Source organism: Thalassophryne amazonica, chromosome 3 (assembly GCF_902500255.1).
Source record: "Thalassophryne amazonica chromosome 3, fThaAma1.1, whole genome shotgun sequence".
Lineage (NCBI taxonomy): Eukaryota > Metazoa > Chordata > Actinopteri > Batrachoidiformes > Batrachoididae > Thalassophryne > Thalassophryne amazonica.
This window is the reverse complement of record NC_047105.1, coordinates 83,108,505-83,132,198: the sequence shown is the minus strand read 5'-3', so window position 1 is coordinate 83,132,198 and position 23,694 is coordinate 83,108,505. Positions and strand designations below refer to the sequence as shown.

General features: G+C 41.7%; 1 protein-coding gene and 1 long non-coding RNA gene across 3 annotated transcripts in view; one reads left to right on the top strand and one right to left on the bottom strand.

Moving 5' to 3' along the window:
* Positions 1-23,694, top strand: part of srpk1b (SRSF protein kinase 1b) — a 61,842-nt gene that overhangs the window by 20,255 nt on the left and 17,893 nt on the right. For both annotated transcript variants that reach the window (XM_034166977.1, XM_034166978.1), the window contains 11 exons: positions 335-422; positions 530-617; positions 858-964; positions 6,467-6,632; positions 7,269-7,294; positions 7,415-7,619; positions 7,710-8,153; positions 17,877-17,971; positions 18,524-18,631; positions 20,757-20,826; positions 22,765-22,857. In XM_034166977.1, the coding sequence (XP_034022868.1) occupies positions 335-422; positions 530-617; positions 858-964; positions 6,467-6,632; positions 7,269-7,294; positions 7,415-7,619; positions 7,710-8,153; positions 17,877-17,971; positions 18,524-18,631; positions 20,757-20,826; positions 22,765-22,857 (1,490 nt within the window). The remainder of the gene's footprint in view (positions 1-334; positions 423-529; positions 618-857; positions 965-6,466; positions 6,633-7,268; positions 7,295-7,414; positions 7,620-7,709; positions 8,154-17,876; positions 17,972-18,523; positions 18,632-20,756; positions 20,827-22,764; positions 22,858-23,694) is intronic.
* On the bottom strand, positions 11,813-20,817 carry LOC117507172. Its single transcript, XR_004559636.1, has 3 exons — positions 20,549-20,817; positions 16,976-16,979; positions 11,813-11,824 (listed from the first exon to the last, which is right to left on the bottom strand). It is a non-coding gene; the product is annotated as an uncharacterized LOC117507172 (long non-coding RNA).

Genomic DNA, 23,694 nt, shown 5'->3' with positions numbered 1-23,694 from the left:
TTTTAATTTCACAACTTGAACTTCAGAAAGGTATTGGAGCTAAAGAACAAGCCATGTAAGCTGTTGGATAGTAGATGTGTGCCTTTTAAAAAGTAATGTAAATTACAGGAATGTTAGGAAGCATGTTGGGAATCCCTGACAGATAAATACAGAATTGTCTGTACTTAAGACTCAAATCTTACTCCTTAAAGGTAAATTGCATCTTTGGGCATTAATAGATAGGTTTCTTTGAAATTCTTGAGCTCATTCGTGTTTTATTGTTCAATATTAACACATTGCTGTGCTTATGGGGTTGTGAGATGTCTAATATGGATTTTGCATGTCTGTTTTTCAGGGAGAAGTGCTTTGTGGCCATGAAGGTGGTGAAGAGTGCTGAGCATTACACAGAGACAGCTTTGGATGAGATCAAGCTGCTCAAATCTGTAACGCATCATGAAGTCATGTTGATTACTTTCATACCGCCTTTTGCTCCAATTATTCCACTGGACATGATTCCTTTTACATCCGTGTGCCTGTATGTGTTTTCCAGGTGAGAAACACAGATCCTGGAGACCCCAACAGAGAGAAAGTTGTCCAGCTTCTAGATGACTTCAAAATTTGTGGCATAAATGGGACTCGTATCCTTTGTTTGCAATTTCATTGGTTTTCACATTTCCTAAGGAGGGACATGTTTACTACAGGTGTATTGTATTGCTGAGAAGACGATAGTGACGACACATTGCATTATTTGCCTCTGTTTATTGCAGTTGTAGTAAGCTATACAGATAATTTACTTTTCTGTAGACCAGGCAACATTTTATCTGTTTGGATATCTTCCCTCCTCTCTTTAATTAGTCCTTGACATTGCAAAATTTCAGATGTGTGTATGGTGTTTGAAGTGCTGGGCTATCACCTGCTGAAGTGGATCATCAGGTCAAATTATCAAGGCCTGCCCCTACCCTGTGTTAAAAGCATCATACAACAGGTAGTGTGCTGTACAGAGACAGAAGATTAGCTTTAACGTGTATTTTAGCTTTCACACTGGGAAGAAATTATTTTTTCCTTTTTTTTTCCATCTTACTTGTTGTGAGGGGTTTAGTTCAGTAAGACCCTGATGAGAAACAACCGCAGTCTAGCAAAAGCATGATGTTTGCCAGATTTTTATCCCCTGCTGGCCAAAGACCCTAAGGGGGAATATGTTGTGGCAATTTCTGTCCGTCTGTCCCAAAAATTGTATGTGTTCTGAAATCAACTCCTTTCACACTTGTAGGAGGAATTTTGTGAAACTTGGTACAAGTCCTAGTTATATGTTGGTAACATGGAAATTATCATATCTTTCGAGTTGGGCCCATTTTACCAGCGTTATGGCCCTTAATTAACAAATCTAGACTCTGCCAGTAGGGTCATGACAGTGCATCATTGCATGTTTCAAAATGTAATAACAATATAAATAGAACTTTTTGCTCTAAAATTTCGGAAAAGGTGGTTTCACAGCAGTTCATGGACCACCTTATTGAGAAGAATCTTTTTGAGCTACTGCAGTCTGCTTTTGGAAAATATCATTCCACAGAGACAGCTCTCATTAAAGTGATGAACGATCTTCTGTTTGCAATGGATTTGGACACCACTACGGCTCTGGTGCCGATAGATCTTAGTGCTGCGCTTGATACTGTGGATCATCATATTCTACTCGATAGGCTGGAGAATCATTTTATGATTATTGGGAGTGCCCTTGCATGGTTGACATCATACCTGACCAGTCATTCTCAGTGTGTTTTGTACAGTAACGCTACCCCTAACCTTAGTGACATGAAATTTGGGGTTCCGCAGGGGTCCGTCTTAGGCCCCCTGCTTTTCTTTCTTTATATAGCACCCCTTGGGCACATATTGGAGCGTTTTGGAATTACCTTTCATTGCTGTACTAATGATACTCAGTTATACATACCGATAACTGCTAGTAATCTCATCCACATAAAATCCTTAGAGGATTGCCCTGTATCAGTGAAAAGCTGGACGTCTAGCAATTTCCTACTTTTAAATTCTGATAAGACTGAAATGATGGTTCTTGGTCCAGTGAGACATCGGCGTCAATTTGACCAGCTAAGGCTTAGCCTAGGCTTGTGTGTCATACCTCACACTGACAAAGTGAGGAACCTTGGGGTAATTTTTGATCCTACGTTGTCCTTTGACCTCCACATTAGAGGTATTATGAGGAGTGCTATCTTTCACTTGCGAAATATAGCAAAGATTCATCTTGTCCTGTCTATGGCTGATGCTGAGACCCTGATTCATGCATTTGTTTCTTCTAGATTAGACTACTACAATGCTCTCTTTTCTGATTTACCGCAGTCCAGCATTAGGGGTCTCCAATTGGTTCAAAATGCTGCTGCCAGACGTTTGACAGGAAGCAGAAAGTTTGACCACATTACACCCATTTTGGCATCGCTTCAATGGCTTTCTGTCTCTGTGAGATCAGATTTTAAGGTTCTGCTATTAACCTATAAAATTATTCACAGACTAACACCTCCCTAGTTAGCTGACCTACTTGAACCCTACGTACCGGCCCGGGCTCTGTGTTGTCACGGTGCATGACTACTTTGTGTCCCTAGGGTGAGTAAATGTCTGTGGGTCACAGAGCTTTCTCTTGTCGTACACCTGCTTTGTGGAATGATCTCCCTGCGTCAAAAAACAGTCAGATTCTGTAGAAACTTCCAAGTCCTGACTTAAGACACACTTATTTTCCCTTTCGTATGGCTAGCATACTCGCATAGTATGTTACTATGCTTTCTACTCTTTTAAATTCATTTTATTAAGAAATAGAGCGGGCCGTGGCCTCAACTTTATCTAAAGGCCTAGTCACACAGCACTTAACAAAGGGCAACGAAGCCCAAACTAAACAAGAAATCTGGAGCTGCAGCTGGCGCTTTGTCAGGATTTTTAAACTGTTGAAAAATCTGAATGAATGTCACCGAAAACCTCAGTTCGTCTGTATTTTGTTTTGCTGTCGTTGTTGGCGGTTTTTTATTGTTTGCTTAGTTTTTGTAACGTTAGCGTTTAGTTTGACTTCATTTGACCAGTTGAATGTTTTCACACTCTACAGAAGCCGGTTTGTGAGTGCTGCAGTGGAGGAGAGATGCAGCTCGTCCGCGGCAGTACTGGTTTGTGCGGTGTGGGGCTTCTGCTGCTGGGTGTGATTTGGCGAGTGCTGTCACGGTCATGCGGTGGTGCTGGCTGGCCACGAAGAATTTGTTGGCGTCTCTGCCAGCGCATAGCAGTCTGTGATTGTGGTGTTGTTCCAGTGCTGCGCACACCAGAGGGGAGAGTTATTGCACAAAAAGTCCAGCCGGAGCTGCACCATTCTGTCCATGAACTCTGAAGGGCTTGCTGTCCTCCAGTCTGTGCAGAGACAAGAGCCTGCTGGCTCTTTCAGTCTGACAGTTTAAAGGTTTTGAGGAAGTGATCCTTGATCACTGCATATTTCTTCGCAGCAGGAGCACGATCAGCCTTGTGTGTTTCTGTGGCGCTATTTCGTGATGTCTGCTGTGATCAGAGCGAACTGTGCCTCCATCTGTGCAAAGCAGGTGGCAGTTTACAGAAGTGAGACTTTGAGCCATCAAGTATGAAAAAAGTTCCAGCAGGAGCAGAGATTCACATGTGAACAGCTTTTATCCACAGAGGTGTAACATATGAAAACAGAAAACCCAGTGTTTGAGTCATTTGAACGTTTGAGTTGCTAAATCATGTACGAGACAGTCCTTTTGTGCACGCGTGTACATGCATGTGTGCTACAACACATACAAACACTGAATGCATTCATCCAGAGTGAATCAGTTAGAGAGAAGGCGAAGCGCGTGCGTGCGTGCGTCTGATCCACATCTGCAGAGCCTGTGCGTGCGTGATAAGAACTGGTAATTGAACCAACACGCATGCGTGTGACTGACTGCTTGATCACACAGCTGCAGCGCCGGTGATCATAAACACCAGGGTTTTCAAAAAACTTGCAGAGAGACAGACAGATGTCTCTCTCTTTCTCTTTTCATCCTCTCCCCCTCACTATCTTTCTCTCTCCCTCCTCTCCCCCTCGCTCTCTCTCCCACTGTCTAGCTCTCAATGTTGAAACAAGAGACGGACAGTTTTAAGTTTGCTTGTGAGCTTAAATGTCAATATTTTCTACTTTTTGTTTTTTGGGACACTGAAGGACTCTGAACTTTGCGATCTGATATTCCCAGCCCTGACAAGGAAGCAGTGTGTCCAGCTGTACATTTTCAAACCTGAGTTTCCGTTTGCTTTACCGTTTTGAGAACGGAGCACATTTCTACAACACAAAAAAAACGAAGGCTGCAATGCAGCAAGGGCCACACACAACAGAACGCATACATTAAAAGCAAACATACACAGATGCAAGCAAATCTACTAATTAGGAATTAGGCCTCTTCACTTTTTTTTTTTCTTTTCTCAATTGGAGCAAGACGGAGTGAGCAGCGAGTCGTCAAAGTCTGAACCAGACAGTGAGGATTCTGTGAAGGAGATGATCCCTCTTTTGTTCTGGAAGAGGAACCAGAGCAGGTGGATCCACCAACGTGCGCATAGATTTCCACAGTGGGTCGGATTGCATGCTTCTGTTTGCAGTTTCTACAGAACTCAGTTGCTATGAGCTCAGTCCCAGCGCCGATTCCTGGAATGCAGAGATGCAGACACACACTGGCTCCAGGCGCGTTTCGTTGAAAGCGGTGAGGTCAACGTTAGCTTCGGTTTCATTTTGTTCCTCTTTCATTTCTTTTGCGCTCTTCATTCACAGGCTATTCAGTGATAAAAGTCAGTTGTCCACCTTTTCTCAATGATTTGTGACTTTTTTACCTTCATTCAGGGATCGTCGTATGCCGTGTGACTGGGCCTTTAAGCCTGGGTCTTTTAGTGAAGCTTACGGCCAGTGGCCGGCGATCACCTTAGTATTTCTTCTGTTTTTCTTGTTGCTTAATGCTGACAAATTAGACTGTATTTGTTGTCTTTCTGCCACATAATGCTGTTTTTTCTCTCTTTCAGGTGCAGCTCCATCCAGAGATCGGAGTTGGTGTCTTCTTCTGCAACCCTCCTGTCCTGTGCGCCAACATGGACTCCCAAAATTTCCTGTATATTTGTATTGTCAATTGTGTCGGTAGCATGGCCCAAGCAGAGTTTGGTTTCTTCCTCAAATCAACAGAGGGAGTTTTTCTTTACGACTGTCGCCTATGTACTTGCTCTGGGTCGGTAAGGTTAGACCTCACCCTGCTCATAGGGCCGCTCTCATTGGACCGACATCTCTGCTATTTTGGAATTGCGGGATAGCTCGCGCCCACAGATTGAGCTCACCGGACTACTTTCGCCACACTGTTCAGCATGCCGCTCTCGTTGGAGCAACAACACACAGAATGTGTCTCTTCCCAGATAGATCTCTTTCAGTGTAGCTTCTTGTTCGGACTTTAACACAAAGTTATCACCCAAGTCTTTCATCGCCAACTGTAAATGGTAATCAAACCATTCCATTCATATCTTTCTGAACTCTTCCGCATCAAACTTCACCATGTCAGTGTTTTACAGTGCTCATAAAATTTAAGTTTCTTAAATATTGATTACGGCCACTCTTAAAACTTCAGTTATCTTTATAATTTTATTACTAGTAAATTTTAGAATTAATTTAGAGGAAATATATTTCTTGATATGCTTGATGATCAGCCTCTCTAGACATTTGGCTGGTATGGGGTAAGAGCCACAGGTCTGTTGTCTTTTAGACATGTGACATTTGACTGTGTGGGAACAGGAAAAATTGTTGCTGCTTTGAAGCAGACTAGGACCCATGATGTGGACAGTGACATGTTGTAGATGGTGGTGAAAACCTCTACTAGCTCATCTGCTAGCTGAGCAATGAGTGCAAGCTGTGAGTTTCAGTGTCAGTATTTTAACTTGGAACAGGGAAAAATCCACACATCAAAACAGCTCCCATGCACAGCATTTATTTGTGTTGTATGGCATTTTTACAGCCACACACTTTTCTTCAGGCTGTTATATTATTTATGTGGAACAAAAATAAATAAATAAAAGACAGACTGGAATTGTAAACAAAATTAAAAATGAAAAACTTAAGCACTAGGGAGGTGAACAAAGCACGACTGTGGAAAATTAATACTTTGTAACAATAATATAACCAGAACTTTTGAAGACAGCATGTCAACATGGTTTTAAGTTTGTGTGTATACTGTCATGTTAAACAATAAACTATTACAGGAATCAGTTGAGGAACCGATATCTACCTGAACTGTATTAAAATATCCACAAATAAATAAATGGAAGACTGGAAATAAATGTTTGTGTCAGTTAGAAACTTTCAGATAAAGCCATGTTTCTTTGTCGTCAAGGTGAAGTCTTTGTCCAGTGAGGATGTTTTTTTTCCTGCTTCTACCTTTATGTCAGAGCATCATTCACTGGACGTTGTGACTCTGTTGTACTACAGGTTCTACAAGGTTTAGACTACCTCCACACCAAATGTAAGATCATCCACACAGACATCAAACCGGAGAACATTCTGCTGACCGTCAATGAGCCCTACATCAAAAAGATGGCTGCAGAAGCTACACAGTGGCAGCGGGCTGGCACTGCACCTCCCTCTGGTTCTGCAGGTCACAACCTTTATCTTCCACTTTGCTCCACTAAGCAGGTTCTGTGCTTTGATTGGCAGGTTACTGGCCTAAATGTTTGCAGTTTAGATGGATCAGCAGGTTGAGAAAGCTTTATAAAGTGTTGCATACTGAAATTCAGCACTAATTTTCATAACTGTCATTCATAAGTTTAGTCTACAGTGTTATTGTCAGATTCCACAAAACTGGATAAAAGATGAGAATGATCTGTTTGATGTCTCATATGTATGTATGTATGTGTGTGTGTGTGTGTATATATATATATATATATATATATATATATATATATATATATATATATATATATATACTTTTTGCTTTTGTGATAAAATCCTCTGGTGTTAGAATGTTTTTTAGGTTTTGATGTGGAAGCATTCGGATGTTTCTATTAAAGGAGTAGTACTGAGCTGTGTGTCAGCATGAGTCATCACTGGGTCGGTTATGGAAATTACCATCTTACTTTGAGGATTGTGTGCCTGGTGATGCTGCTGTAGAGACTGTTAGTACAGCTTCGTGTGAATTATCGCGGCCACCCATACAGAATGCTAATTATTGAAGGTCACATATGTCATTCTGAAATGTCAGTATGTAATCTCTTGATGTTCTTATTTCCCACAGTGAGCACAGCTCCAACGCCAAAGCCAGTAAGTAGTATTTTTTCCCGCCACTTCTGGCAATATGAGCTGTACAAATGACGGTGTCTCACTCTAATACATGATATGATATTTTTCTCATACGATTTTACATTCATATTCATTCCCCAGGTGGCTAAAATGTCAAAAAACAAAAAGAAGAAGATGAAGAAGAAACAGAAGAAGCAGGCAGTTCTGTTGGAGAAAAGGATCCAGGAGATGGAAGGGGACATTGCGCCTGAGGGTGGGGAGGAGGAGGAGACCACTGAAGATACCACTTCAGCCACTCTTTCTGCATCTGCCACACTGCAAGATGTGGTTAACCATGCTGTCACAGGTGATTTTTTCAATTAAAGAATGTGAATAATCTGTTACCAAACAGATTGGTAAAAGATCTAAATTTCATTTCAAGTCATCTTTGCCATAGACTCGCCTGCTGATGACGAAGCTGAGCAGATGCCAGAGGAAAAGCAGCACAGAGAGGATGTGGCCAATGACATGAACAGAATGGAACTGAACTGCAATGGACACATCTCCACACCAGTAAGCGAGGCCAACCTGGAGAGCAAGGCACATGGGCCAAAACAGTGTACTGAGGAGCAAGAAGACCAACAAAATGCAAATCAAATAGAAAGCGGGACAGAGAGCCATGACACATTAGATAATGACAAACAAGACACATTAGACAACAGCAAACAAGACCATCAAACCTGTAACGGTCATCCATGGGACACTGATCTCACCTTGCAGCAGCTCACTGCTTCTGTCAGCTCAGAATATGTCAGTGATGAGCTCCTGAATGACAAGAAGGGGGAGGAGATGGACCCTCAAAGAGAGGTCAAAAAGGAGAGTGAAGAAGACAGCCAAAACGGTAAGTTAAGAGATTTCTCCTCCAGTAATTTTAAAACAGAACTTGGCGGACATGTTCATTATGGAAGTTTGCCAAACCTGATATCTGAACTAATTTGATGGGGGTGCTGTGACCACTGCAGTACATTTTTTGCAATAACTACTGAACACTACACTACACTTTTAGAATCATGGATCTTTTTTTGAGTGTTCCTTGTGTTCAGCTGCATTTAACTATGTGGGCCCCGTCTATGTTCATCTTGTAGCTTTTCAGCCATTTTCAGTTATTTATATTCTTAACGAAAACCGTTTTTTGCTTAGAGAGCATAAATGTGACCGCAGTGAAACGTGTCGCATAGCTTCTGCATGGCACCCACAACTCAGGCAAAAATGTAATTACACTCATACACCACATGGTGGCGGTATAATAACCACATTTACATTTTACCTAATAATTCCTGAGCCATAACACAGAGAATCAATATTCTTTGATATATTCATCCTTTGGAGTGTTCTGCATTTAACAGCATTTGCTTCACCCACTTTTGTTTCTGACATTTTCCACCATTTTGAAGTGTTTTTGCTTTTGTATTGCAATTCATCTTCAGTCTTCACAAAATGTGGCAATCCCTCATTGCCACGGAAGATGATCTTTGTCAATTCCTGGATGGGAACGTGGACTTTGGAGATGAATGAACAGGCCCAGTGACTTACACTGTTTTTGACAGATGCTGCACATGGCTGCTGCAGGAAGCTTCTGCCAGTTAGGATTTTGCTCTCTCTGCTTCCTTTTTCTCTTATTGTCCTCTGTGCCCATCCCTCACATGTCCTTCCCAGGTCTTCCAGTCAGTGGAGCAGCTCTTGACTTTGTGCTTCAGGAGGTCTGTGTAGTGTTTCTTTTGCCCTCCTCACCATTTTCCTTCTCTCAGCTGGAAGTACAAAGTCTGTTTGGGAAGTCGGCTATCATCCATCCTAACAGTGTGGCCCACCCACCAAAGCTGGTTTTTGATGATGACATCTATATTAATCACCTCCCCACCATCATAGGGGGAGGTGTTTGCTCAGTGGTTAAGCGTTGGACATCAGAGCAGAGGATCCTCCGTTTAAAACTCAGCCAGAGCGGAAAATTGCTAGGGAACCTTGGGAAAGGTCCTTAATCCCCTACTTGCTCCCCTAGGTGTGTATTGATCACCTTGCATGGCAGCACCTTGGCATCGGTGTGTGAATGGGTGAATGTGGGGCATTACTGTAAACAGCTTTGAGCTTCTGATGCAGATGGAAAAGCGCTATATCAATGCAGTCCATTTACCATGGCACGCTCAATTCTGTGGAGCTTGGCTTCAGCTGGGATGCAGGCGTTAGCACTGTAATCTTCCCACCTGATGCAGAGGATACTCCTCAGGCAGCATTAATGGTATTGCTTTAGGGTCTTAAGGTGGTGGCAGTAGGTGGTCCAGGTCTGAGATCCATACAGCAGGATTGGCATGACAACGGCTTTGTAGACAAGGATTTTCATTTTGTGTCAATCTGTGTTGGTGGAAACACGGGTGCAAAGACGGCCGAATGCAGTTCCTGCACATTTGAGCAGCTGTTGGATCTCGTTGATGATGTTGCCATTTGATGACATGTGGCTACCCAGGTAGGGAAAATGGATTATGTTCTCCATAACCTGTCTGTGCAGTCTCACAGCAGGAAGCTTTGGGTTGACCATGTTGGGTGGGAGCTGATACATGATCTATGTCTTCTTCTGGTTGATGTGAAGACCAAGCGTGTAGACTTCATCAAAGGTTTCAAGGATTTTCTGAAAACCGTCTCCCGTAAAGGATGACACACTGTTCTTGTTGACGTCCTGGAAGTACAGAATTGAAGTGGTGGTGATTTTCTTCTTGGCTCTCAGTTGTCTCAGGTTGAAGAGTTTTCCATCCATTCTGTATACTGTGTCAGTTAATGGTGGTGCCTTGTCTTTGAGCAGATGGAGAATTGTGGCCACAAAGATAATGACGGGTGTAGTGGTGATGACGCAACCCTGCTTTATTCCTGATTGAACATTGACGGGCTTCAATTGGTTGTGCCTTTCACCAGAACTATGGTGGGCATGTCATCATGAAGAAGCCTCAGGATCTTGATGAATTTCTCTAGACAGACAGTTTTGCTCAGGATCTTCCACAGAAGTGGCCGTGACACTGTCAGGCACCTTTGTCAAGTTAGTGATGGTGAGGTACAGTGGTTATTGTTGCTTGCTACACTTTAGACTGATTAATTGGACCGATTAATGCCATTTCTCCTTAATCGGCATCAGCTGATTAAATTGCTCACGAGGCTGATTAAATGGAAACTGTATGCAGATGATTTGGAACAGACTGAATGGCGTGCCAAGTCTGCTAGTTGTCGCTGCCACATCACAAGGCTGCTTCAACTGTTTATTATAAACAGTTTACTGTCGTAAGACAGGAATATTGCATGTTGTCAGAGAGAACAGTGTTTACGTATTCCTGACGACAGATAATGGAACACACAGGCGTCCCCATTCCAGGGATGGATTAGGTTTCATCCAACCTGCCGGAAAAAAGATAACTGCTTTGTATATCGGCCACCCTGCTATCTAAATATCTGTATCGTCATCGGCCACTGACAAACCCATATTGGTCGATCACAAACATATAGTGTTTGAAACAATCCAAACAAAACTTCAATGAATTTCTGATATTTTTCCCTGTTTTGCAACAGTTGCCTGCCAAAGTTGAGTGAGTGTGGCTTATTTTAACTAAATCTGCTACAGTTCAGGAATGAATTACTCTATTGAAATCAAACTTTGTGGACTTGATCACTGTGGACTTAAGCAAACACTTATATATGACCCTACTTGATCATGCACTGTAACCACCACAGTAGACTTTTGGTGATAGCAAATCATGTAGTCAAAGTGCAGGGGACAGCGTGAGATGGATTATTGACTTGTGGCAAACCCTAATGGGATCCCACAACAGAACAAAAACATTTCATTGTACTCACTGCATTTTAACTCCCTTTATATGTGTCTGCTACACCTGTGTTCTTCATGGGTCGAACTGTGCAAAAGGTGTTTCAGCTTCTTTAATCACCACTTTATACAACCCCTGGCAAAAATTATGGAATCACCGGCCTCGGAGGATGTTCATTCAGTTGTTTAATTTTGTAGAAAAAAAAAGCTGTTCACAGACATGACACAAAACTAAAGTCATTTCAAATGCCAACTTTCTGGCTTTAAGAAACACTATAAGAAATCAGGAAAAAAGGTTGTGGCAGTCAGTAACGGTTACTTTTTTAGACCAAGCAGAGGGAAAAAAATATGGAATCACTCAATTCTGAAGAAAAAATTATGGAATCATGAAAAACAAAAGAACGCTCCAACACATCACTAGTATTTTGTTGCACCACCTCTGGCTTTTGTAACAGTTTGCAGTCTCTGAGGCATGGACTTAATGAGTGACAAACAGTACTCTTCATCAATCTGGCTCCAACTTTCTCTGATTGCTGTTGCCAGATCAGCTTTGCAGGTTGGAGCCTTGTCATGGACCATTTTCTTCAACTTCCACCAAAGATTTTCAATTGGATTAAGATCCAGACCATTTGCAGGCCATGACATTGACCCTATGTGTCTTTTTGCAAGGAATGTTTTCACAGTTTTTGCTGTATGGCAAGATGCATTATCATCTTGAAAAATGATTTCATCATCCCCAAACATCCTTTCAATTGATGGGATAAGAAAAGTGTCCAAAATATCAACATAAACTTGTGCATTTATTGATGATGTAATGACAGCCGTCTCCCCAGTGCCTTTACCTGACATGCAGCCCCATATCATCAATGACTGTGGAAATTTACATGTTCTCTTCAGGCAGTCATCTTTATAAATCTCATTGGAATGGCACCAAACAAAAGTTCCAGCATCATCACCTTGCCCAATGCAGATTTGAGATTCATCACTGAATATGACTTTCATCCACAGTCCACGATTGCTTTTCCTTAGCCCATTGTAACCTTGTTTTTTTCTGTTTAGGTGTTAATGATGGCTTTCGTTTAGCTTTTCTGTATGTAAATCCCATTTCCTTTAGGCGGTTTCTTACAGTTCAGTCACAGACGTTGACTCCAGTTTCCTCCCATTTGTTCCTCATTTGTTTTGTTGGGCATTTTCGATTTTTGAGCAATATTGCTTTAAGTTTTCTGTCTTGACGCTTTGATGTCTTCCTTGGTCTACCAGTATGTTTGCCTTTAACAACCTTCCCATGTTGTTTGTATTTGGTCCAGAGTTTAGACACAGCTGAATGTGAACAACCAACATCTTTTGCAACATTGCGTGATGATTTACCCTCTTTTAAGAGTTTGATAATCCTCTCCTTTGTTTCAATTGACATCTCTTGTGTTGGAGCAATGATTCATGTCAGTCCACTTGGTGCAACAGCTCTCCAAGGTGTGATCACTCCTTGTTAGATGCAGACTAATGAGCAGATCTGATTTGATGCAGGTGTTAGTTTTGGGGATGAAAATTTACAGGGTGATTCCATAATTTATTCCTCAGAATTGAGTGAGTCCATATTTTTTTCCTTCTGCTTGGTCTAAAAAAGTAACCGTTACTGACTGCCACAATTTTTTTTTCCTGATTTCTTATAGTGTTTCTTAAAGCCAGAAAGTTGCCATTTGAAATTACTTTAGTTTTGTGTCATGTCTGTGATCTGCTTTTTTATACAAAATTAAACAACTGAATGAACATCCTCCGAGGCCGGTGATTCCATAATTATTGCCAGGGGTTGTATATACAGTAAAACTCGCATATAATGGATTCAGGTGGACCAGTGAATTTTATCTGTTATAATCAAAATCAGTTATGTTTAAAAGAGACAAAATCCACTATATGTGTAAAATGGACAAAATCCGCTACATGTATGTAACTGATTAGTTAGTTACAGTCAGGAGGCGCTGAGCGATCTACGGGGAATCTCCAGCTCCAATTAGGCTTATGTATTTCCTTGCCAAAGATATTTGATCCATGATCGAAATGTAATCAGCGTGCTGTTGGGCAGTATGTCTCATGGCCAATTTGCTACTTTGCTAAGTTCATATCTCCTTATACAAATAATAACAATAATAATAACTTCATATCTCCTCGGGAACACCATGATGCATACTATTCTTTTGCTTACCATACTACACAGACAAAACACAGTTTTACTTTTACACATACCATTTCAGTTATTACAATGTGAGCAGTCAGCACTTATAAATGTCAAGTGCAACATCTTCCAGCCAATCACATAACTTTACTGATCCACACTGAGGGCAACGATCTGTCTATCTGGGTGCGGAGCTGGAGAGCAGGAGGAAGAGGCAGCAGAGCGCTGGGTGTGTATTCAGTTTGCAAGCTGTAGTAGCAAGTTTCTGTTTAGGGAAGGCATCTTTCAATATAACATCTAAAATTGAAGTCCGTTTCCTGTCAGGTAAAACCGTTTAGTGTGCACTGCAAAAAGTTTTAAAATATGGCAGGAGAGGAAGGAGTGAAACCAGAAAAATGACCAATCACAGCCCTTTGTGGTCTCTGTCATTTAGCAGGTGTGTGTCAGGCTCTGGAGAGTCACACAGCGGTCTCTGATCTAAAACCCCTTTCACACCGGGCCCACTTTGAGTTGCGTCGTGTGGCGTCGTACGCCACATGGATGCAACCTAGTGCCAAGACAATGTAGCTCAATGCCACAACATCGCGAGGGACACAAAGGACGAAGCCAATCGGATGACAAAAATTAAACATAATTTTTTCTGTCCTGTGCTCAACACAGAAAGGAAGTAGTTTCAGCGCATGTCAGGGCAAAGCAACGGTACTCAACATGACTGGAAACCACACCCTCACAATACAACGTTCCCCGATGCCAATTTATGAATCCTGCTGTGTTCCATTGTTCCCAAAGTATAAATCACGCAGGATTGTTTTTATACCGTGTACACAATGCAGTAAAAAGTACACGCTCAAAAAGCACAGAAAAAAAAATGCTGATTGCAGCCTGACAGCTGCTCACACAATTGCTGAAAAGCTCTCTCACAATTGTTTTTGAATAAAGTCCAAAGTCCTGCTCACAGACTGATTGCCAGAAACGGGACATGTCCACAAAATGCAGCATAACTCCAGACATCTCCACATTTTCTCACAGACGGTTCATTCGTGCGCAGAAAGAAGATAAACTATGACAGAACTCAAAGCACAGACCTACAAACTAGAAGAGAAATCAGAGCGCACACAGACTGGCTGCAGCTGAGTCTGTCTGCAGGTTCTCTTCTACATCCTCATCTCCTCTCTGCCCCCCCGCTTCACGCACCTGACGCAGACATTCCTGCGTCCTCATGATGCTACACGATGCAAGTCGCTAGTGGGCCTGGTGTGAAAGGGCCTTCAAGAGGTTTTGTTTGTCACACCCAGAGATATGTGTGAAAATTAACATTGTATGACACTGCAGGCAACAAACAGTATTTTCTTAATAATCACCAGCCTTGAATTGCACCCAGCCTTGTTTAGGCATCGGCTCTGAGCACGGTTTGAAAAAATAAATGCCAAGGCTTTTAATCAAGGAAATAGGGTACCCACTTTTGTCAACTTGGTGAATGTCAGTGCTGAAATTCATTTTGTACATCTGTTACTAGGCAAGTCCAGACTGCTCTGTCTGGATTATTATTTATATGCAAGGGTTTTTAACAGAAATACATTGCTATTGGATTGGATTGGACGTTTTGTCCGATGTGAGTGAAAATCCATTATACAAAATCCAATGTCGCCGACCAAATGGTCCCCCCTAAAAATCGGTCCACCCTGCCTTCACTGCGCATATGTCATTTCAGAGCTCAGCAGCATGATTTCTGAGCATCACCAGCAATTCACTGATTATCACCTTGTTTTTGCTTCAAACTGCACTCCAGTCATGATCTATCTCAGCAACAGATATCTGAAGCTTTTGTACAACAATAATTTGCACATAAATTCAGCATTATTTCATAATAAAAGATGACAAACTGATGAGAGCGTTGCAGCTGCACCTATGTAATTTCAGAGCGTCAGTAGCAACTCACTGTTTATCGCCTCGTTTCTGCTTAAAACTGACTTTAGAATGATTTAAAAGGTTTTACTTTGTCATCTGATGGTTAATAATCACATTAATCCCTTTGATTGTTTTGGGTGTAGAGAGTCCATCTCAGATGTGCTGCTGTGGTCCCAAATGAGGCATGCACAGTGATGGCAGGGCAGCACCATGTCAATGCAACAGTCTCCTGTACGAGTGGTGATGGCTTTCCATTTAAAAATACAGCAATTGCCAGAAAATGTGCATCATTGACAGTGGAGTCGATTTTGCCATGAAATAGATGGTGCAGAAGCTAATTAACAAAGGGACTCCTTTGACAGTAATGCTTATTACAGTTTGAAGCTTCTTTGTCTGTTCTTCTTTCTTCTGACATTGAATGTGCAGTGCAAGCGCATAAGAAGTTGGTAAGCTTTGCCTTCCAAATCAGCATGCAGATCCATACTGGATCCACTGTGGTAATCTCAATCAAAATGGGAGAAGCCAAAAGAGATTAGTTTAGTATGTACAAATAACTGCCCTATGATAGACTGGCGTCTTGTCCAGGGTGCACCCTGTTGCTCACCCTGTGACTGCTGGAATAGGCTCCAGCCACCTTCCCCCCCTCAATTGGAGTAAGTGTTTATAGAAATTGAATGAATGTTGTGAGCATTTCTAAATACTGATACATAGACTGTATATGGTGTATTTGTTAACAGTAATGTTTTTTATATAATTGAAAGTATATCAGAATATTTCTGGTGGATTTGACCAGTGCTTCTCATACCCGCTGTCATGGGTGTGCCTTAGGGTGTCTTGCTCGTCCTCGGAGTCAGTTAGGACCACCCTTAACGGGTGAGCATGTCAGTCACTTGCCGACCACAAAAAAAAAAAAATTGCAGGCTACCATTATTACAATTTGTACAAATGTCCAGTATAGATGCTTCGTAATAATATGATCACATCTGATGGTTAAAGCTAGAATACCGGCAATCTTAAATAGATAAAATATAGTCTGAAGTTGAATATATATAAACTACATCATATTTAGAACCCATTCAATTTTGGGGGGGATTTTTAATCCATAGCGTATTTGCCCCAGCGAACGTCAAAACCTGTAGACGAATTCAAGCCAGAAGTGCATCTGCGCTTGTGCAGATTCACTTAATAACTCAGATAATCAGATAATAACAGACTCAGATAATAACCATAACTGTGCACCATCAGACACCAGTCACCAGGCAACTCACCTGTCCAAAAGCAGCGCTGCAAAATCCTTGTGAGTTCGATCGCCAGTCTTCTGTCGCAGTTGCTTCCAACGATCTCTCACCGTTGTTGATCTTCTCTTTTTCTCTCGCTCCAGATGACGTCTTTTCTTCGCACTTTCTGTGTATATTGCCGGTCTTCCTCGCTTTCTTCCACTTCTACTGTCTCTCTCCTCCATCTTGCCTCCTTATGCACCTTATGCCAGGATGCCATCACCCCGATGGCATCCTGGCTTTCAAATTTTTGGCACGTGCCAATAATTCAGAATTTGCTTTGATACGGACTAATTTTAGTCACGTTCAGACTAATACTTTGGGAATCCTTTATATTCACACTAACAAACAAAATTACTTTGGTCCCCATCAAAATTCTAACAATCGTCTCAATTTCAATATGCTTCCTGGCACTCCAGCTTTAATAAACACATTAATCCCTTTGATTGCTTTGTGAATTTCTCCACTGTGAGATCAATAAAGTCTTATCTTAATATTGATAAACACACTGTGCTTAATCTGATTTTTACTAAAATAATTATGAATTATTTGATGGGTTCATAAAATGATCTGGATAAAATGGAAATTATGTCCAGAGTGTTATCTACTAGACCTGCTGTGAAAGCAAGCGAGAAGTGAAAAAACTATGCTGAACTAAAAGATGGATATACGGCATGTCTTTAATCAAGGACCACGAAGGGTCCTAGAACAAAGTGAAGAGAGCGTGAATTTCACCTTTTCAGATAACTCACTTTGGGTATGAGTTGTGTGTCCTGCTGGTAACAATAATAAACAGTTTCTAGAGAATCTTTAGCCTGTACTTGCATTTGGTGCATAAAGGAGGTACATGACATTTTTAAATCGTGTTCAGTAGCCCATTGTTAGAGGTGCATTTAAACTGCACTCACATGCGTTTAGCCTGAGCTTGTGCTACAGCCCTGCGCTTTATTCACGAGTCAGACATGAGAAGATTGCTCTTTCCTTCTCAAACTATGTTATAATTGCATATTCAACAGTTCAAATTTTTAAATATCCTGTGGGAGAAACCCCCAATTAAATAGGACTTTACACTTCTGGTCTAACATAAAAGTGCCCCCTCAGAACAATGCAAGGCCTCTCTGCAAATCTGTGTCTGGCACCGAGGTGTTTCTTTCAGGCTACTTGTGTTTGTAGTGAGAGCTAGAGGTGAGCATTAAAAAAAAAATGTCATGACAGCTGTGCAGGAGAGGCAGTGTACAATTTTTATTGTACGTACATTACTCATAGCTTCCAACAAGCAATTTACCTGTGAGAAAGAAATGATTCAAATAATGAATTGAAGAAGTGTTTTTAGTTGGACTTTCATATTGTATTTGTATAAATTTTGTTTTTGCTCTGGTCTGCTCTCTCTGCTTTTTTCTGCTTTAACAGGAATAGCAGGCAGTTTGTTAATAAACCCACTGGAGCCCCACAATGCTGACAAAGTTCAAGTTAAGATTGCTGACCTTGGTAACGCCTGCTGGGTGGTGAGTGCAAACACAAGTTGGAACAAGGGCTGAGCAGTGTATCAGAAAATATTCTCAGGACATTTTTGTCATATTAATACAATAACATGCTTTTGAAGGGCGGTATGCATTTTCAGAGGCCCGACGTTCATGCCCAGTCGCCCAAAATGACAGATATTCATCCGAGTTAGACGATAGAAAATGTTTGCAATAGAAAATGGTCATATGTACAGGATAAAAACTACAGACAGTGTATTTTTGCCATATAATGGGCTGTTCAGTTCGTCCAAATTGAGTGTAAATGTCCAAAGCTTACCATCGTTATAAGTGTAAATTCTGTTGAGATCAGCTATCATGATCACTTTTTTGCCCAGCCTTAGATGGACCTTGATTTTGAAGCAGACTGCCCAAAGATTTTGAAATGTTCTTTCTCATGAAGGTTTCCATCTGCTTTAAAACTGCCCATGTGAAAGTCAAAATCTCAGACTGAACAATAAATAAAGCATTGTTTTGTAGTCAGGCTCCATGTTTGCTTTGTGTCCAGCATTCATAATTTCTCCCACCTTCTCCCAGCACAAGCATTTCACAGACGACATCCAGACACGGCAGTATCGATCGCTGGAGGTGCTGCTAGGAGCTGGTTACAGCACACCAGCAGACATGTGGAGCACAGCATGCATGGTGAAACACACGCTTTGAGCTCAGCTAGCACTAAAAAACTTAATGCCACTATCACCAGGTTGATTAAACTTTGAATGTACTGCAGGTGTTTTGTTTTTGGCACGTATGTGTGTCCTCATATGTTGCAGCTCACAGTATTGTCCAGAGACCCTCACAGCATACCTTTTTAATCCAAGTGTGGCATTTCTGCTTGAATGTGAAACTTTTAGTTCACAGTGACAAATCAGGAGATTAGAAACATTTCTTTTGAGTCATTTCTCTGCCAGGATGAAAACCCCTCTCACACAGAAGGCATGTGCGTGGCATCCTTTGGCGTGCTATACTGACTGTGCCCACGCCTGCACTCATTACGAATACCACCGACTGATGAAACGCACACGCCCAGCATGTGTGTGTGTGTGCGTGTGCGTGCGTACCCTGTGACCGCTGCACGTGCGCTCCATTCAGTGGCGTTTAAGGGAGTGCAGTTAACACTTAGCCTTGGCTTGTGTGTCATACATCACATTGACAAAGTGAGGAATCTTGGGGTAATTTTTGATCTTACATTGTCCTTTGACCTCCACATTGCTTTCTTCCACTTGCAAAATATAGCAAAGATTCATCCCATCCTGTCTATGGATGATGCTGAGACCCTGATTCTTCTAGACTGGACTACTGCAGTGTTCTGTTTTCTGGTTTATCACAGTCCAGCATTAGGACTCTCCAATTGGTTCAAAATGCTGCTGCCAGACTTTTGACACGAAGCAGAAAGTTCGACCACATTACACCCATTTTGGCATCTCTTCATTGGCTTCCTGTCCCAGTGAGATCAGATTTTAAGGTTATGCTATTAGTCTATAAAATTGTTCACGGCCTGGCACCTCCCTACCTAGCTGACCTAATTAAACCTTACGTACCAGCCCGGGCTTTGCGTTCTCAGGATGCAGGACTACTTTGTGTCCCTAGGGTGAATAAGAAGTCTGCGGGTGACAGAGCTTTCTCTTATTGTGCCCCTGTTTTGTGGAATGATCTCCCATCATCAAAACAGTCAGATTCTGTAGAGACTTTCAAGTCCAGACTTAAGACGCACTTATTTTCCCTTTCATATGGCTAGCACACTAGCATAGTATAGATCTACACTTTTTACTCTTTTAATTCATTTTATTAGGAAACGGAGTGTGCCGTGGCCTCAACTTTACCTAAATTCTGGGTCTTTTAGTGAAGCTTAGGGCTAGTGGCCGGCGATCACCTTAGTATTTCTTCTGTTTTTCTTGTTTAATGCTGACAGATTATACTGTATTTCTTGTCTTTTGATGCCTGATTCTCTCTGTTTAAGGTGCAGCTCCATCCACAGATGGGTGTGATATTTGTGCTGGAGACCCTCCTGTCCTGTGCACCAACAGCATTTCCTGTATATTCATTTTGTGAATTGTTCTGTAATTTATGTCTGTAGCATGGCCTAAGCAGAGGGTCACTCCTTTGAGTCTGGTCTGCTTGAGGTTTCTTCCTCAGAGGGAGTTTTTCCTTACCACTGCTGCTCTAGGGGTTGGTAAGGTTAGACCTTACTTGTGTGAAGCGCCTTGAGGCAACTCTGTTGTGATTTGGCGCTATTTAAATAAAAAAATAAATAAATAATTGAAAATTGAATTGAGTGCATGGTGCTTCCTGGCCAGTGTTTAGTAACTTTGTTTCTGTTTTCTTCCATTTGATCTTGGATTTGTAATTTCTCAACAGCTTGTTCAGCCTGTCACACAGGTGTATGTGTGTGTGTGTGCATGCAACACGTTTGTGGCATGTAAGGGGCGTGATGAGTGGGATTGAGTGCTGGTTGAGTGGTGACTGTTGTGAACATGACCAAAACATTTGCCACACCCTGGCATGTGCTGGCAACCTTGTGGCATTGTGTGACGTGTTTGTGAGTAGTGACATATTTGTGACAGATCATGGCGAGTGCTACATGTACCTTTAAATGCCATGCACACGCCTTCTGTGTGAGAGGGGCTGAAGTGGCTAAGCTGTCAGGTGAAAATCATGAAAAGATGGACAAAAAAAACACATAAAGCAAGAGACAGTTTTCTGGTCTTATGGTCCATCAGCCATCAGGCACATGCATTGAACACTTGTTCCTTTTTTGTTTGTTTCCTAGGCCTTTGAGCTTGCTACTGGAGACTATTTGTTTGAACCCCATTCTGGTGAGGACTACTCCAGAGATGAAGGTTGGTGTCAAGTTTTTCTCATCTGTCCACAAAATTCCATAAATCAGGGTGTAACTAGAACAGTAGCTCTACACATAAATGAAAATGCAATAATAATACAGCAAGGATTTAGACTTTATAATTTATGTTTGAAAGAGAATATTTTTAAGGTAGCACAGTGGCTTAATGGTTAGCAGTGTTTCATCACAGTTAGACGGCTCCATGATCTTTTCAAACCTGGCCCATTGGTTTTTAGTTGGTCTTATTTGCTCAGAGAAATTAATCTGACCGTTTTGGAGCACTTTGGCTCCTACGTTGTTTAGTCTGGATCTTCACACTGTTCAGTTTATTCTGAACCAAAATAGAAGGGGTGAAAGCTGCCTCAGACCATGTTCTGGAGCAAAGGACCAAAATTTGACCTGAACAAGAGAGGTGGTCTCAGTCTGGATCAAACTGAAATAAGATCTAGTCAGTCTGGAAATGAAAACAGAAAATCTCTGATTACAACACACACAGGCTGAGTGTTGCTTCATTCTCTATACTGGATGCCATTATGCCATTACATACTTACATGGAAAATAGTTGTTGGCTGCTATATGAGACCCAGTGTCTTCTCAGCTGTTTCAGCACGGGCGGGGAGGGGGCTCTTTGTGACATGTTTCTACTTTCTAAGACAACAGTAAACAGCTAAGGAGGATGAGTTTGTAACGTACAAGGTCTGTTAGAAAAGTATTGCAAAAACCTGATGGATTTGAATCACGTGTGCTTGCATGAGCCAACCTTGAACCTTCGTGCGCATGCGTGAACTTTTTCACGCGTGTCGATTGCATTATTTTCTGGTAAGCAGCCTTTGTGTGAGGACATGTGTTGTGCACTCGGCGGATTTTCATTTCAAGGAAAAAGACAGAACGACTGGAGCAGCGGCGCATCAAATTTTGCCAGAAACTGGGCGACAGCCAAGTGGAAACCATTCAGAAGATTCAGACGGCTTTCGGTGACTTTTCAGTCGTGTGACTATCCGAGAAATTGTGGAAGATGTGGGCATGTCACAGCATGTCCTGTGAGACTTCAACACGGAGGCGCTTTTGCTCCGCCATCAGCAGCAGCACGAATTTCGCTGCAACTCTTTTCATGGCCAAATCTTCTGTCACAGTGAAATGTACAGAAAAGGTGCTGATGTCCACCTCTTTTGGATAGTCACACGACGGTCCCGCATCATCACAGCGTTCACTTTGGAAATGATCTGGTCATTTCAGCATGTTGATGGCCGACCGGAGCGTGGCTCACTCTCCACGGTTGTGCGGACGTCTTTAAACCGGTTGTACCGCTCCTTAATCTGTGTGATGCCCAAAGCATCGTCACCGAAAGCTGTCTGAATCTTCCGAATGGTTTCCACCTGGCTGTCGCCCAGATTCTGGCAAAATTAGATGCGGCGCTGCTCCAGTCGTTCCGTCTTTTTCCTCAAAATGAAAATCCGCCAAGCGCACAACACATGTCCTCACACAAAGGCTGCTTACTAGAAAATGATGCAATCGACAGGCGTGAAAAAGTTCACGCATGCGCACGAAGGTTCAAGGTTTGCTCATGCAAGCACATGTGATTCAAATCCATCAGGTTTTTGCAAAAAATAAAAAGGTCGGATACTTTTCTAACAGACCTCATATGACAATACAAAAATGTACTATTCCAGATAAAAGTGATGTTTTTTGTTGTTGTTGTTGACTCTGAGTCATAGGTTTTGAGTAACAAATCAACAAAAATAATCCTCTCGTTTACCAAAAAAAAAAAATGCTGCAGTGGCCTCACGGCACCTCTCCTTAATGTTTTCATCTTAAAAGCACTCAGATCGGGTTCACGTAAAAACGGTTCCCTTGTAATATTTGAGCTATTTGGGTGAATATGTGTTTGTACAACTTAATGATCACCATCTCTTTGTGTGTTTGTCTTTTCTCCTCGTAGATCACATAGCACTGATTATTGAGCTTCTTGGTAAAGTTCCTCGGAAGCTGATCTTGGCGGGCAAATACTCCAAGGAGTTTTTCACCAAGAAAGGTAACCAACTGCTCTGCCAACAGCTGTCTGCTGTAGTTTAATCCACTGCATCCTTAAAATAAGTTGAGGTTTACAGTGCAGAGGTTTCTACTTCAGAGTGAGTACCTCTTGCCTCAAGGGATCAGCCATCTGCTCAGTTTAAAAATTTGAAATGTTATGCAGCTGCTTAAAATTCACAGTAGTGGTGTATTGGATACATGGAAGTGTCAAAACCACTTCTAGACAGTCACTAAAAGTTCAGCACAGTGTAAGTAACACCTGAACACAGTATCATATGCAAGGTTTATTGTGTTCAGTCCATGTGCATGTGAACAAAATAACTCAAACAGTTCTGGTCCAGTTTGGACCAAACTTGGTTTTATAATTGAGCCAACAAAGTGTTTTGATTGTGAGTAAATCGGTAAAAAAAGTCATGGTCACAAGCCAAATCCAAATTTTTGACCCAAAGATTATTTAAAGAAGATATTTGGAATGACTATTTTTAGTTTAAATTTTTATTTAGTGTTTTAGTTACACACTAAAGCAACCTCCACAAAACTGAGGAGCACAAAGGAAAAAAGGCAACAAAACAAAATCATAATACAAATAAATAAAAAGAACAGTCTGTGTGTTGGGCCACTTTATTGATTATGTCTTTGATAATAAGGCAACCATTTTCCCCAGTTTTGTATAAAAAGTTCTTCCTTTATTTTGAGCTTATATGTAAGGTTCTCCATCACAAGTATGTCCACTTTGATTAGCAACCATTGTTTGTAACTTGGAGCATCAGTCTTGAGCCAGTTGTTAGTAATGGCCTTCTTTCTATCCCTCAGACAAGTCTTGACCAGATATTTGTTT